This window comes from Prunus mume, linkage group LG4 (genome assembly GCF_029339155.1).
Source record: "Prunus mume cultivar Tortuosa linkage group LG4, ASM2933915v1, whole genome shotgun sequence".
Classification (NCBI taxonomy): Eukaryota; Viridiplantae; Streptophyta; class Magnoliopsida; order Rosales; family Rosaceae; genus Prunus; species Prunus mume.
The window spans coordinates 12,105,925-12,121,523 of record NC_142701.1 but is presented as its reverse complement, the minus strand read 5'-3'; the positions used below and the strand labels follow the sequence as shown (position 1 = coordinate 12,121,523).

At 35.5% G+C, this 15,599-nt stretch overlaps 1 protein-coding gene and 1 pseudogene across 2 annotated transcripts; both read left to right on the top strand.

The window, feature by feature from the left end:
* The first annotated feature begins 4,063 nt into the window (after window positions 1-4,063).
* Window positions 4,064-8,692, top strand: LOC148917909 (putative leucine-rich repeat receptor-like protein kinase At2g19210). Its single transcript, XM_089050442.1, has 13 exons — window positions 4,064-4,154; window positions 4,582-5,230; window positions 5,349-5,824; window positions 5,937-6,075; window positions 6,155-6,226; window positions 6,358-6,429; window positions 6,527-6,607; window positions 6,828-6,979; window positions 7,088-7,308; window positions 7,402-7,531; window positions 7,627-7,689; window positions 7,813-8,002; window positions 8,129-8,692. The coding sequence occupies exons 1-13, from the start codon at window positions 4,064-4,066 to the stop codon at window positions 8,523-8,525; spliced, it is 2,733 nt and encodes a 910-aa protein (XP_088906568.1). The 3' UTR covers window positions 8,526-8,692.
* A 1,362-nt stretch (window positions 8,693-10,054) lies between these two features.
* LOC103342877 (putative LRR receptor-like serine/threonine-protein kinase At1g51880) lies at window positions 10,055-14,524 on the top strand (annotated as a pseudogene). Its single transcript, XR_016126161.1, has 13 exons — window positions 10,055-10,297; window positions 10,391-10,933; window positions 11,029-11,504; window positions 11,614-11,752; window positions 11,845-11,920; window positions 11,992-12,080; window positions 12,181-12,261; window positions 12,533-12,684; window positions 12,846-13,063; window positions 13,154-13,280; window positions 13,459-13,521; window positions 13,650-13,839; window positions 14,111-14,524. The product of XR_016126161.1 is annotated as a putative LRR receptor-like serine/threonine-protein kinase At1g51880 (transcript).
* Window positions 14,525-15,599: the final 1,075 nt, after the last annotated feature.

Genomic DNA, 15,599 nt, shown 5'->3' with positions numbered 1-15,599 from the left:
GTCCAGGACGACCGAGTCAATCCAATCCAATAGTTGTATCAGAGCACTTAAAAATCCTAACAATGGTATCAGAGTTGAGCGCATAAATTCCAACAACTTGTATCAGAACTTTGTTCGATCATATTGGGCGTAAGGGCTGATTCTAATCCTTTATCAGGGAGAGCTATTCGATCAACATTGGGCGTAAGGGCTGGAAGTTTGATGAAATCATCCTGAACTATACTGTGGGACATTTGATGAAAGACAAATAAGTTGAAGGTTTTCCGTTGGAGTGGGTTAGTCGTGGAGTAGCGTGACATCTTATTTAGAGTTAAAAGCGTGACTTAAAACAAGTATAGGCTTAAATTATATAGAAAAGTCTAATTTCAGACCGTCCCTTTTACAAGTCTTCTCTAATCAAACCCAAATTTCCACACAATTGTCTACGTAAATTGGTCATCAATCATCACCATATAATACGATACGATGATGTTTCTGACATGGACGGTTACGCGCAAGATGCCTACAAGACGACCAAGTCATGCATGCGATGTAACTTTGTATATTAGCGAACCCTGACTTGGAAGTAGCTTCCACGCTGGTGGAGAAAATTAATGCTACTATAATAACCAAAGGAAATTACAGTCAAGTGTTCAATTTAACTAAACTAACAGAACTTCCAACGAAAAAAAAAACTAGACTAACAGAACTTAAAAAATGGACTTTGAGAAGTGTATAGTGACTTTCTGAGCTGCCGATTGATAATTGGATGATGAACATGAGACAAAAGCGTAGGCTTGACCGCGATTTTCGTCCCCAAAGAATATTCATCTAAAGATTCCGTCTTCCTCTTCGCTTCTCTTTACCACTGCAAAACAATACGGAGTAAAAAAAACATACTCAGAAGGATGCCTAACAGGGACGGACCATCCCTTTGGTTAACATGGCCTATAGACCAGGCGGTTCTTTTTTTTATACCCCAAGTTCCGATCAACATAAATGGACCCTAGCTGTGCGTTGACTTGATGAAACAATGAACTTTTTTGTTTTGAGAACAGAGAAACAATTAACCTTAAAAAACTTTAATTAAAAACCACATTTACCCATCAAATTTTTGTTTAAATTAAAACCACACCCCCTTGCGCAGCTTTAATATTGTAACAATAACATCAAAAAGAATTTTGAGACAAAGAAACAAGTAATACATTAGCTCCAACAACAAAAAAAGTAATAAATGTTATATTTTTTTTAGAGGTAATAAATGTTATCTTTTATCTCCTTACACCATTTGTGAATCAAAATTTTGTTTCCTAAATTTGAATTTTTTAAAGTTAAATGTTCAAGAAAATAAATTACGATGACATAAACTAAAATTAAATTAAGAAATAATTAAACATAAAATTATTTTAGAGTTCAATCATTTTTACATAATTAATAAAGTTCAGTATGAGATATACATGAATAATTCTATTTTAGGTCGCGAAATGTTGGGTTTGAGTTCTCTAGCAATAGAGATGGACATAATAGGTTTATACTCAAGGTAAATTTAGCCCATTCCATTTTGAAATCCTGGGTCTGTCCTTGATCCCTAAGTTAGGTTGAGTGTTAGTAGGAAAACAATAGCTAACAAAAGGTATGGAGATTTATCTAGTGTGAGAACCGGGTGGCTGGAGTCTTGTGTGGTGGCCGGAGCCTTGTGTAAGAGAGAGAAAGAGGATGGCAACTGGAGTTTATGAGAGAGGATTTTTGTAGAGTTTCAAACAAAAGTTTAGAATTAAGTTTAGAATTACCTCAACTCTTGGTGTAGCTATGTATTTATAAGAGACTCGGAGGCTAGGGTTTCGGAAGAATAATTCCACATATGGAAAGGAATTATTCTTCCTTAATTTGGAGAGATTGATTTAATTAGGGATTTGATTCAAATCAAATCCCTAATTAATGTAAGAATCAAATAATTCCCAAATTAATTGACTTAATTATTTGACATAGGATCCGTAGATATTTTGCTTCCACAACTACTCAATCATATTCATGTCTAAGTCTTCCTCCGTATTTACGAGCCTTCCGTAGACCCACGGTCTTTCAAATGCAAGACAAATTTTCCGCAAAAGTCAAAGCGAATTGGTCATAAGTCAACTACAGAACGTGTCAACATTCCTTCAAAGACGCACCTACAAGAACAAATTTTCCTTCAAGTCGATCTAAAGACGCAAATTTTCGTTGGTGACTGAGATTCTAGAATCAGCTCATATTTTAGCCACCAGTTTGGTCAGTTGATTATCATCAATGGGACTTTCGTGCACAAAACATACACAATTCATCATTAATTTGTTTTTCAAAGATAGGTATGAATGGTAGACTTGCATGTTGTGGAAAATATTACGCATACGACTTTAACATTATAATGTCATTCAAATTTAGATTTTGAATAACTCCATCCAAAGATAGGTATGAATGGTAGACTTGCATGTTGTGGAAAAATTGGCTTATTATCACAAAACGTCCCTGAAGTTTACGAAACTATCATATTGCATCCTTAATATTTTTTTTTTGTCACTCGTGGTCCTCAAGGTTAGTATGTGCGATCACAAATGGTCATCGACATTACGTTCTGTTAAAAATTCCGTTAGTTTGTTGATGTGACACATATATATATATATATATCACAAAACGTCCCTGAGGTTCACACACACCTATCACAAATGGTCCTTATGAAATTTTTTAATTTTTTCATTTAAAATTCATAAAATTTTGGTTTTCTTTTTAAAATTATTTATAATGAAAAAACCATTTGTAGAAGGATTTTAATCTTGAGGACCATTTATGAACCCTAAACCCTTAGTTTTTAATTTTTTAATTTTATGAATTTTAAATTCTTTTTTAAAACTCCATTAGTTAATTATTTTTTAAAAACTCCATTAGTTTATTGATGTGACACATATATATGGAGCCCACATCTACAATAATATAGTGTCACATGTATTTAAAATATAATTTATATTTTTAAATGAAAAAATTAAAAAAATTCGCATGGATCATTTTTGATAGGTGCGTGAACCTCATGGATGTTTTATGATATATATATATATATGTCACGTCAGCAAACTAAAGGAGTTTTTAACGAAACCTAACGGCAGGGACCATTTGTTATCATACATACTAACCTTGAGAACCACGAATGACACAAAAAAATTAAGGATGCAATCTGATAATTTCGTAAATCTTAGGGACGTTTTGTAATAATAAGCCGGAAAATATTTGTTAATTGACTCTTCCTGCCAATGCCACAATATGTTTAATTAGCCATTGGTTTTAAAATAGGGGGATTCACTATTATACCCAATATAGGGGCCCAATTATAAAAGTATCATATATGAAATGGACTTAAATACACTCAAAGCTCATTTACATTAACTTCTTAGAGCATCTCCAACCGATGTGTCAAAGTGTCACATAGACCTTTATACTAGAAATAACATCTCACATCACTCCAACCGATGTCAGGTTGAGATGTTATTTTGACATCTCAAAGTAAGATGTCAAATGAATATTTTATTATTTTTTCTTTTCTTTTCTTTTCTTTTAATTAAAAATAAATCAACACTAAAATGTAATAATTTAATAATTTAATTTGACATATCGGGTGGAGTGTAAAGCTGTGTAAGATATCAAATACATCACCATCAAATTTAAATTTGATGTTTGGTATTTGACATCTCCCTTGGAGATGCTCTTATAAATTACAAAACTTGCATCAATTTCTTAAAACAAGTACAACCCCAAAACCTCATTAAAAAAACCTAAAATACTCAATAGGGTATCAAAGTAATTTAATAATTAAGATTAAATTCAATAGGGTTAGCTGTCATTTTTTGGATTTTCTTGGGTTTGTTTATAGAAATTAAATGGTGTAGGATTTATTTATATTATTAGTGCTAAGAATGGGTATATGACTAAACATCTCTTTAAAATATGTGATACTTCACTTTCTAGCGTATTGCTCGGTCAAGAAAATGTATCTGAATAGCATTTCTGATTGTATAAAATGATAACAGATATTAATCTAGTTTCCCAAAGTTGAAGGATGTCGCAAACATTCAAGCCATTCCTCCTTCCATTGCTTGGTGGCTTTGCTCTTATGCTCCTCCTAGTTCATGCCCGGGATGATCAACCAGGTATGTATGTTCATAACACAATTTTGGTAACATATACATGTATATATATATATATATATAGTATCATTTGTTAAACTTAATGTACTTGTGTCTTGAAAACCAACCTAGCAAAGTCGGTGAATCCAAAATATCATGATATCAAAGAATGCTTTAGTATAAGTGCTGTAATATAATAAACTAACCGACTAAGCTATGTCGGTTAGAACTCTCCTATACATAGGCTTGTTGCCTTGACAAATACGTAAGCTGAAAACTACCAGCTGTCCTATATCCCACTAAGTCTTATATCTAAAGCTTTGTACCTTTCCTCCTCCATTCAAGTAAAACTACTTTGTTAATCTTTCAAAAGTTTTATATTCCAAGTTAAGCTGTTGTCTTAAACACTAAACCAACCATTTCATGAACCTCTTCTTCCATAAATTAACAGTGGTATCAGAGCTTGTTCCGATTAACCTTGGGCGTTGGTTCACTCTAAACCTCTTCATCCATAAACTAACACATCTTATGTATAATCCATGCCTTCCATGTGTCTCAGGATTCATTAGCATAGACTGCGGCCTCGCCGGAAATTCCAGCTATACTGAAAACACAACCGGCATTAACTACATTTCAGACGAAACCTTCATAGACACGGGTGAAAGAAAATCCGTGTTACAGGAATATGGCTATAGGTATCAAGAGCCCTACACGTCTCTTAGGAGCTTCCCTGAAGGAAACAGAAACTGCTACGAGATCAATGTTACTGATGGCTACAAGTATTTAATCAGATCAAGTTTCGTATATGGGAATTATGATGGCCAAAATAAAGTTCCTGAATTCGATCTGCATCTTGGAGCTAACTTATGGAGCTCGGTGAAGTTGGAGAGTGCATCTACTATCACACACAAGGAGCTCATACATGTCCCTGGCCGAAACTACATACATGTTTGTCTGGTAAACACAGGCTCCGGGGTCCCATTTATATCAGCTCTAGAAATAAGGCCTTTAGTGAATGGATCTTATGTAACTGAAGGGGAGTCCTTGGCACTTGACATGCGATTTGACACGGGTCAAAACGCTAATTTAACTTCATATAGGTGAGTACATAGTACAGGGGCTCGAGAGTATTTCTCTTCCCAATGTCAGAAGACGTCCTAATTTCAAATCCCCTGCCAACAATACTAATGAACTCAATGTATCTTATTCTCTATGCAGGTTTCCATATGATGCTTTTGATCGCATCTGGAATGGCTACTATGACAATGATTGGACACAATTAATTACCACATCCACCATAGACAATAGCAATAATTTCCGACCACCAGAAATTGTCCTGAGCACAGCTGCCACACCGAAAAATAAAAACAGTTCCTTGGAAATTCGGTGGCTGCCTTCTGATAATGTTACGGAATATTATGTTTACATGCACTTTTCAGAAGTTGAGAAACTCCCAGGCAACCAGTCTAGACAGATGTACATCAATAGGGATGGAAAACTCTTTGAAAAAAGTCTTGTTCTTCGTAATTACTTGGGCGTCATAACTAGTTACAACACTAAAGCTCTCAGTAATGGAGGGCAATATAATTTCTCAATCTTTAAGTTTGAGAACTCTACCCTTCCACCAATCCTCAATGCTATCGAGTTTTACATGGTAAAAGAATTCTTAGAATCAGAAACAAACCAAGCAGATGGTAAGTAATTCTTCCCTACACAAGCGAATTTTTTTGCTATCAATTTAGTGCACATGTGTATGATTGATTTTGATGAGGATTTTCTGTTTGATTCCGAAAATATTTAAATTAGTTGACGCAATCAAAGACATCAAGTCAACTTACAAGATTAAAAAGAACTGGCAAGGAGATCCATGTGTCCCGCATGCTTACTTGTGGGAAGGTCTAAACTGTAGCTATCGTGAAAATGAGTCCCCAAGAATCATATCCTTGTATGTATATCTTCAGTTTATATTTTTCATTTAAATTTCATGTTTCGATGAATTAAGTTACAGGATGTGCAATCTGCAGGGACTTGTCCTCAAGCGGACTGACAGGGGAGATAGCTACTTCTATATCCAATCTCGAAATGATACATACATTGTAAGTGCAAATATATGTCTTCCTCTGTACTTGTTACATAAGTTTACAAATTAATGGGAAGGTACACAGAATATGATCAGAATTTTATGTGGCACTATCAGTTTATTTTAACTGAGTTGAGCTGATTTCAGGGATTTATCAAACAACAACTTGATAGGACCAATTCCGGACTTCGTGTCTCAATTGACAAACTTAAATGTGCTGTAAGTTTTTTGTTACTTTTATATGGGGCAAAACTGCAAATCCTTGGTTACAAACTAAAGCAGGGTGATGGATATAGTGTTTAATTCACATTTGCAGAAACCTGGAGAAAAACAAGCTCACAGGCTCAGTTCCAATTAGACTAATTGACAGAAACAAGAGTGGTTTGCTATCTTTAAGGTTTGTGTTGTAGAAAACCATGGCTGTAATATGTGTCTGTCTGTGTGTTTTGTTTTTGTTTGTTTGGCCTACTTCAAATTTCCACCAGTTTTGTAACCAAATTCTGTTTTCATGAGAATTATAACATTAGCTTCTAATATTACAGAGGAGCTTATATTATTGGTACCTATTATATTGATCAAAATTTAACTACTCTTGCTATCAACCATCTTTATGTCAGTTTATGCGAAAATCCAAATCTATCTGGAGCTGTTTCTTGCAAAAGGAAGAAGAACAATTTTGTTATTCCATTAGTAGGGTCAATCGTTGGAATTTCAGTCTTCTTATTATGTGTAGCAGCTGCTTGGTGGGGTTTCAAAAGGAAAAGACATGGTAGACTTCCATAAATTTATGGCTATATAGTTTTATACATAGGATGAAAGTTTACATCCTAAAATGCTAATGTATAACCTTCTTCATTATGGCTCTATATGGTATTAGGAGTTGTTGCAGAAGCAAAAGACACCATTGGGACGTCAGTGGAGTCAACAAAACGGCTGTTTACATACTCTGAGATCATTAAGATCACGAACAACTTCAAGCGGATTCTTGGAAAAGGTGGATTTGGAAATGTTTATCATGGCTACATCAACGATACTCAACTAGCTATCAAGATGCTTTCGCCATCCTCAGTTCAAGGATTTCAACAATTTCTTGCGGAGGCATGTTTGTCTAAATAAACTAATACAATATTATTGGGTTTGAGCTGAAATCATTTGTTAGAAACTAAGATGTTCTTGTCTGTTCTATTACAGGTTGATCTTCTTGTGAGAGTTCATCACAAAAATTTGACAAGCCTGGTTGGATATTGCAATGATAAGACTGGGGTAGGGCTAGTCTACGAGTACATGTCTAGTGGAAATTTGCGCGCACATCTTTTTTCAGGTTTGCCTGCACTTCAATTGCATGTTCAGTAGCAAAATTTCACTATTTCTCATACTACTTCTAAACTTTAGGCTCTTTATTTGTTATGGATGCAGGTAGCAGCTCAACTATCTTGACTTGGAAAGACAGACTTCAAATAGCAATTGACGCTGCACAAGGTCTGAAACTAAAAGCTTTGTAACAATATTTTTGTTAGCTAGCATCTCCTATTAATTTCTTTCTTTTCTTTTGTTTTCTTTTAATTCAATATTTGGGATGTGGTATCTCAACTTGAAATGCAGGATTGGAGTATCTGCACTATGGCTGTAAGCCACCAATAATCCACAGGGATGTAAAATTAACAAATATTTTGCTGAATGAAAATTTCCAAGCCAAGCTATCTGATTTTGGACTATCCAGAACTTTCCCCTCTAATGATGACACTCATGTATCGACCGTCGTTGCTGGCACTCCTGGCTACCTTGACCCTGAGTAAGTAATTTTTTTGTTTTTGTTTTTAGTTTATCCATCCCTTAATTGGAGCATTCAAATTATCAAATATTAGAAACTAAAAAATGTGATGTTTGATTTGCAAATGGTTGTAACTTGTACTTGAAGGTACAACCTATCAAACAGGTTGAATGAGAAAAGTGATGTTTATAGTTTCGGGGTTGTGCTGTTGGAGATTATCTCCTGTAGACCTGTTTACTCATCAAGGGAACATGAAAGAATTCACATCAGTCGGTGGGTGAGGTCCATGCTTGCAGAAGGAGACATTTACGGCATTGTTGATCCGAGGTTGGAGAGACACTTCAACACGAACGCTGTATGGAAGGCTGTGGAGATAGCAATGGCATGTGTATCTCCAAATGCTATAAAAAGGCCAACCATGAGTCAGGTGGTGGTGGAACTAAAGGAGAGTTTGGCAACAGAGATTGCTGGAACAAGGCAGAGCCATGAAACTAAGTTAACAAATTCCATTGAGATATCTATGCTAAATCCCTCGGTTAGGTAGTTGAACTATTCCTTGTCTAGATCAAATAATGGGAGTTGGGATGTATTAGTTTCCTCCATTTTCTTTTTAGATCAATTCTTTTTTTATGCGTAAAATCAATAAGACCTAGCACATGTACTTCAAATCATGTAGCTCTTCTTCAAGTAATAATGCATATGCCATTGGCATTAAAGTTAATGATCCTTTTGTTAAACTTAATGTGCTATTTGTTGTATTAATATTAATATGCAATAACCAACTGTATTAAACTTAATGTGATAGAAAACATCTATATGCTCTATTAAATTAAAGTTGGTGAGAGAGGCGTCTACTAATATGAAAAGGTTTGATGTGTATAAAGAAAAAGTGTACGAGCTGTGCAAGAAGACTTGAGATGAGAGGGAGAATAATAAAAGTCTAACCGAAAGATTATAAAAAAAACTCCCTGTTTTTATCTTCAGCCGCTAAAGACAAAATGAAAAAACTTTTAACAAATTAATTTTTCGTGCCTAGAATTGTATTGGATTGTTAGTGTGGTTGGCGTGATACAAGTCATGATGTGTAAGTCTCACATCGGAATAATACATACCACAATTATCACAGTTTGAAAATTAGGATTTGTTACTCACGTCATCCATGTACTTGAGCTTAGCATATAGTTGATAAGTGCTTTTCTTTTTCTTTTGAGGACTTTTCTTATAGAGAGGGGCGATAATACACTAAACTCATACACACAACACAGATGTTAAGACTCGAACTCAGGACCTTGCCTTGGAGAGCAACTACTCCAAATCACTACACTAGTGGGTCCTTTGTAGTGCTTTCTTTTTCTTGATAGTGCTTGGAAGATGCAATATTAATAAATCCACTCATTATTATTAGTACTTTAAAAATGATGGATATTAACAATTAGTAGTGGTTTAAGACTGAAAAGAAAAAAAAACTAATAATAATGGATCTTTCAAGCCCATTGACCCACGCAAGTCATGATTAATCTAATGGTAATGGATCTTTCAGCGACCTCTTCTTGCAAGGAGGATATGCATTTCAAGTTTCAACTGAAACAGCCGTGTTCTGGACTTGGGTTGTTGAGTCAACATCTTGTATTTTGGCCCCAACCTGCGAGTTGATTTTATTTTATACAAATTTATAAATAAACTCAATCCTAGACATGTATTTATAAAAAAATCCAAGCACTATTTAAACATAGAAACACACCCAAAATCAACCCCAAAGTCAACTTTTTGGGTGTGTTTATAAATGGGTTTTGAGTGTGTGTAATGATGGATTTTGGGTGTGTTTATAAAGTGTTTTGGGTGTTGGGTTTTTTTATAATTTCAACCTCCATTTTAGGTGTTTTAGTGAAACTCCCTTTATTCTATTGTATCGATGGCTAATTCGAGGACATAACCGAAATTTCGTCATTAATTTATTTCTTTGAAAAAAATGTACATTTGACTTTTTAAGAATTTCCATGGTTAGGAGGACAACTGGAGGTAAAGAAGCCAAGAATGTGACATATTTTTCCACAGAAGGAAGGCTCAACGAGCTGATTTAAATACTGCTTAATTTTCTTTTTAAGAAAAATCAGACAGAGAGAATGTAAAGAGAACTTTATCTGACAGTGATAAGCTAAATGTGGTTAAGAAAGGACCAACATTTATGTCTTGCTTAAATCTGTGTCTTGCTTCTCAAAGTTTAATGATGTCGCGTACAGTCAAGCAATTCCTCTTCACACTGCACCTTGGTCTTAGTCTTCTGCTCCTAGTTCATGCCCAGGATGATCAATCAGGAAGGAATATTTTGAAGGAAATAATGTTATCTATAATACATACATAGCTAATGAAAGCTTCTCTGTCTTTTTGTATGTGTGTGTCTATCTCAGAATTCATTAGCATAGATTGTGGCCTGCAGAAAGTTACCTATACCGAAACGACAACAAAAATTCGCTACATTTCATACGCAAGCTTCATAGACGCTGGTGAAAGTAAATCCGTGTTGAATGAGTTTAGAGATGACTATCAACAACCCTACTGGTCTCTAAGGAGCTTCCCTGAAGGAACCAGGAACTGCTACAACATAAACGTCACAAGTGGCATCAAATATTTGATCAGAAAAAGTTTTGTTTATGGGAATTATGATGGCCAAGAAAAAGCACCTGAGTTTGAACTCCATCTTGGAGCTAACTTATGGGAGTCAATACGGTTTGAGAATGCCTCCGTAGCAGCAGCACACAAAGAGCTTATACATGTCCCACTGCAAAGCTACATACATGTCTGTCTTGTGAACACAGGCTCCGGCATTCCATTTATATCTGCAATAGAACTCAGGCCTTTACTTAATGCATCTTATCCAACACAAGTGGGGTCGTTGGAGCTTGAGATGCGATTTGATACTGGTCAAGTACCAACTGATTTTGAAGGATACAGGTGAGTGCCTAATCTCATAGGAGTTAGATGATGAACATATACCTAGTCAACTTCTAATTGCTAATGAGACTGATGAAATATCGAAATCTATTTAGGTATCCGTTCGATGTTCATGATCGCTTCTGGTATGCCTATGACCGTGATGATTGGACACAATTAAGTACATCACAGACCATTGACTCTGGATCTAGCAATGATTACCAACCACCTCCTATTGTGATGCATACGGCTGCAATGCCAAGACGTGCGAATGCTTTCTTGGATTTCTTCTGGCTGCCTGCTGATGACAAGGCATCATACTATGTATACATGCACTTTGCAGAAGTTGAAAAGCTACGAGAAAACCAATCCAGACTGCAATACATTACTAGGAACGGGCAGGTCTTTTATGAGTTATTTGCTCCCGATTACTTGTACACAAATACTTTTTGTAGCCCTGCCGCTTTGAGTGGAGGACAATATAATTTTTCAATCTGTAAGGCGGAGAACTCTACCCTTCTGCCCATCCTCAACGCCATTGAGATTTACACATTGAAGGAATTCTTAGAGTTAGAAACAAACCAAGAAGATAGTAAGTCTTTCTTCCTTAGACTAGCTTTCATACTCTCAGTTTAGTGTTTATATGTATATGATTGATTTAAATGAGATTTTCTGTTTGATTCTGAAAATGTTTTAATTAGTTGACGGAATCAACATCATCAAGTCAACATATAAGATTAAAAAGAACTGGCAAGGAGATCCATGTGCCCCTCAAGCTTACTTGTGGGAAGGTGTAAAGTGTAGCTATCCTCAAAATGAGTCCCCAAGAATCATATCCTTGTAAGTATGCCTTCAAACAAAGTTACCGAAATTTTCATTCCCATTCCACTTATGTGTAGTAAATTTAAATTTATGGAACATGCAATCTGTAGGGACTTGTCCTCGAGCGGATTAACAGGGGAGATAGCTCCTTCTATATCCAACCTTACAGTGATTCAGACATTGTAAGTATATATGTCTTCCTGTGAATAAGTTACCAGAAGGCAGACAGCACATGATCAGAATTTGATTTAAATAAGTTGAGCTGTTTATTTCAGGGATTTATCAACAACAACTTGACAGGACCAATTCCTGACTTTTTGTCTCAATTGCCAGACTTAAATGTCATGTAAGTCATTTGGTTACCTGTATCTGGGGAGGAAAAAACTACAAATCTTTTGTTAGGAACTAAGTATGGTGAAAGATTAGTGATTAATTTACCTTTGCAGAAACTTGGAGAAAAACAAGCTCACAGGCTCAGTTCCAGTAGGACTGATTGAAAGAAGGAAGAATGGTTTTCTATCATTAAGGTGTGCTATGTGAAGCACGTATAACCTTCAAATTTTGTACTTAACTCCAACTCACTACAACACTGTGTTAGAAGTTTGATCCACACAGATACTAGTTTTCTATTTCTGTTTTCCTATTTTGTTTTTAATGAAAATATTAAATGATGAGGTGTATCCCTACATAGTACAAACTAGTTTTCAGAATTATAACATATGCTACAGAGGAATTTATATTCTTTGGTATAACAGATCAAAATCTAACTATTGTTGCTATCAACCATTTTTATGTCAGTTTGTGTGTAAATCCAAATCTATCCGGAAATGTTTCTTGCAAAAAGAAGCACAATTTTGTTCTACCCATAGTTGCATCAGTCACTGGAATCTCCATCCTCTTATTATCTGTAGCAGCTCTCTGTTGGGGCAGTAAACGGACAAGACAACCTGGTAAGACTTCCAAATATCTGTCAAAGTTCCTTTTTTTCTTTCTCTTATGGCCTTAAAAATGAAGAATTACGACTTGACATCAGATATCGAAGTACATTTCTTAAAATAATAATAACATTCTTCATAAATATATGCACATTAAACTTGTGATGAAATCTTAGGAGCTGTCACAGATGCAAATCCTATCATTGCACCAGTGGAGGCAACAAAACGACAGTTTACATACTCTGAGATCCTCCAGATCACCAACAATTTAAAGAGGATTCTTGGCAAAGGTGGATTTGGAACAGTTTATCATGGATGCATAGACAAAACTCAAGTAGCTGTCAAGATGCTTTCACCGTCTTCAGTTCAAGGGCTTCAACAGTTTCATGCTGAGGCACGTTTGTTAAAATAAGCTATGCAATCATTTTGAGCTCAATCTTATATAATAAACTAAGATGTTTCATTGGGGTCTCTTATCTTACAGGTTAATCTTCTGATGAGAGTTCATCATATTAACTTGACAAGCCTTGTAGGATATTGCAATGATGAAAACCACATAGGGCTTGTGTACGAGTACATGGAAAATGGAAACTTACAAGCATATCTATCAGGTTTGGCTGCAATTGAAACTATTCCATACCAAAATTTACCATTGTTTAGTAACTTCTAATTTGTTGGAAAACGACCAATAAATTACCAGAGGCTTTGATTTTTTTTAGCACTAGAAATCTAAGTTCTGCAGAAACATTTCTTGATCTCCACATTATTTTTTATTTTCTGTGGATGCAGACAGCACTCCAGTTGTCTTGACTTGGGAAGGTAGACTTCAAATAGCTATAGATGCTGCACAAGGTGTGAAACTAATAAATTATCTTATACTCCTTTTTAGCTAACATCTCCTCTCTCTCTCTCTTTTTTTTTTTTTTTTTTTTTTTTTTTTGGTGATGAGAATTCACTGATGTCTGAATATGGAAATGCAGGATTGGAGTATCTGCACTATTGTTGTAGCCCACCTATGATCCACAGGGATGTGAAATCAACAAACATCTTGTTGAATCAATATTTTCAAGCCAAACTATCTGATTTTGGCCTATCCAGAAATTTCCCTGTAGAGGATGGGACTCATATATTGACAGGTGTTGCTGGCACTCCCGGGTACCTTGCGCCCGAGTAAGTTTTTTGTTTTCAGTCTGGGTAATGATATATCAAATCTAATCCCAACGCATTTTAAATTCTAACTAATATTAATTTGGTATTGGTGCCCTCTAGTGCTACTGTTTTATACACCCATCATCCTTAATATTCAAAATATTAGTAATGTCACTGAAGAAAATTAAAGATAAAGCAAGGACATGAATGAAGAAAGAAACCATATGTAAATGGACGTTCTAGCCAAATTCTTTTGCAGAAGATATGACTTGAGTTGCATGGTTGCTTGAAGGTACAATATGTCAAACAGGCTAAATGAGAAAAGTGATGTTTACAGCTTTGGGGTTGTACTGTTGGAGATTATCGCGGGTCGACCTGCTTTTATAAACGCACATGAGAGAATTCACATAAGTAAATGGGTTGGTTTGTTGCTTCCAAAAGGAGACATTTACAGCATTGTTGATCCAAGGTTAGAGAGAAGTTTCAATGTTAGCTCTGTCTGGAAAGCTGTGGAATTAGCAATGGCATGTGTATCTAAACACCCCATCAACAGGCCATCCATGAGCCAGGTATTAGTGGAACTAAAGGGTGTTTGGCAACCGAACTGGCTCGAACAAAGCAGAGCGACAATCACACTGAAATGGGAAATTCCATTGAGATGATGTCTCAGAATTCAATCGCTATGCTACGTCCCTCAGTTAGGTAGTAGTACGTACTAAAATAATGGGATTGGAATATATTATTTCAATCCTTGCAGGTTGTATTATGTATGTATTGCAAATGTTTCATAATCAATAATATATCTTCTTATCAAGAATTATGGACCATTTTTGGATGTTTCAAGCCTATTGACCTACTCAAGTCATGGTATAATGGATCTGTAACTCAAGCCCGTTAACCCACTAAAGTCAGCCACTTCCACGTACATTTGAGTTGTCAGACAAAAAGAAAACATTTTAGTAGAACCAGCCCTGTCGTGGACTAAGATTAATCTAGATCGGTCAATTAATGTAGAGATTCGCATCCTTTCTGTTAGGGGGTTACAGGAGTTACCATAGTTAAGGGTCTTCAATGACAATACATTAGTGTTTTAGCTGTTATGTTGTTATTAGCCTTTATTAGGATATAATGGGCTTTCCGTTTCATTGTAACCACTAGGAAGATATCTTATAGTTTGTGAATAAATATTGGTTGTAATATCTCAAATATAATAATAGAATATACAGTTTCTACATGGTATCAGAGCTAATGGCTAACGCCGATTAGCTATCCTCCAATTGCCAACATTGAGAGTCGTTGGCTCTCCTCGCCCGAAAGGGTGTTTGCTTCTGTATAGTTCTCCATCTTCTACTCCCTTTTATAATCAGTAATTGTTTTTATTTCTCTCTGCCTCTGCCATTTCCTTTTATTTTTCAACGCCTCGCTGTCAAGCTCTCTGCTCATTGATGAGCCTTTTGCTAAAATATGAAAACTATGAGAGAATATTTGTTTGTGGGAATTTTCTATGTATTCTTCTCCTTGTAGGAGGTCATATTTATAATACAACAAAACCTGAATGGGCAAGTAAATAATAAATTCCTAAATCTATTTACAATAGGAAATCAGGAATTAAAGTAAATCAATTACAAATAAAATAGGAATCCTTGGTGTGTAAGGAAAGTAAGTCAATATCCACAAGTCACGCCAACACTCCCCCTCACGTTGGTGCATAGATGTCGCCAATGCCCAACTGATCCAGTGAATTGTGGAATGCTTTACTGGAAATCGCCTTTGTCAAAATA

What these genes read in the sequence shown, in the direction of transcription:
- LOC148917909 (XM_089050442.1), top strand. Translation starts at nt 4,064, where the DNA reads ATGTCGCAAACATTCAAGCCATTCCTCCTTCCATTGCTTGGTGGCTTT. An exon ending in TCCCCAAGAATCATATCCTT is followed by an intron (nt 6,076 to 6,154) that starts GTATGTATATCT and finishes TGCAATCTGCAG; the next exon opens with GGACTTGTCCTCAAGCGGAC. An exon ending in GCGCGCACATCTTTTTTCAG is followed by an intron (nt 7,532 to 7,626) that starts GTTTGCCTGCAC and finishes TTATGGATGCAG; the next exon opens with GTAGCAGCTCAACTATCTTG.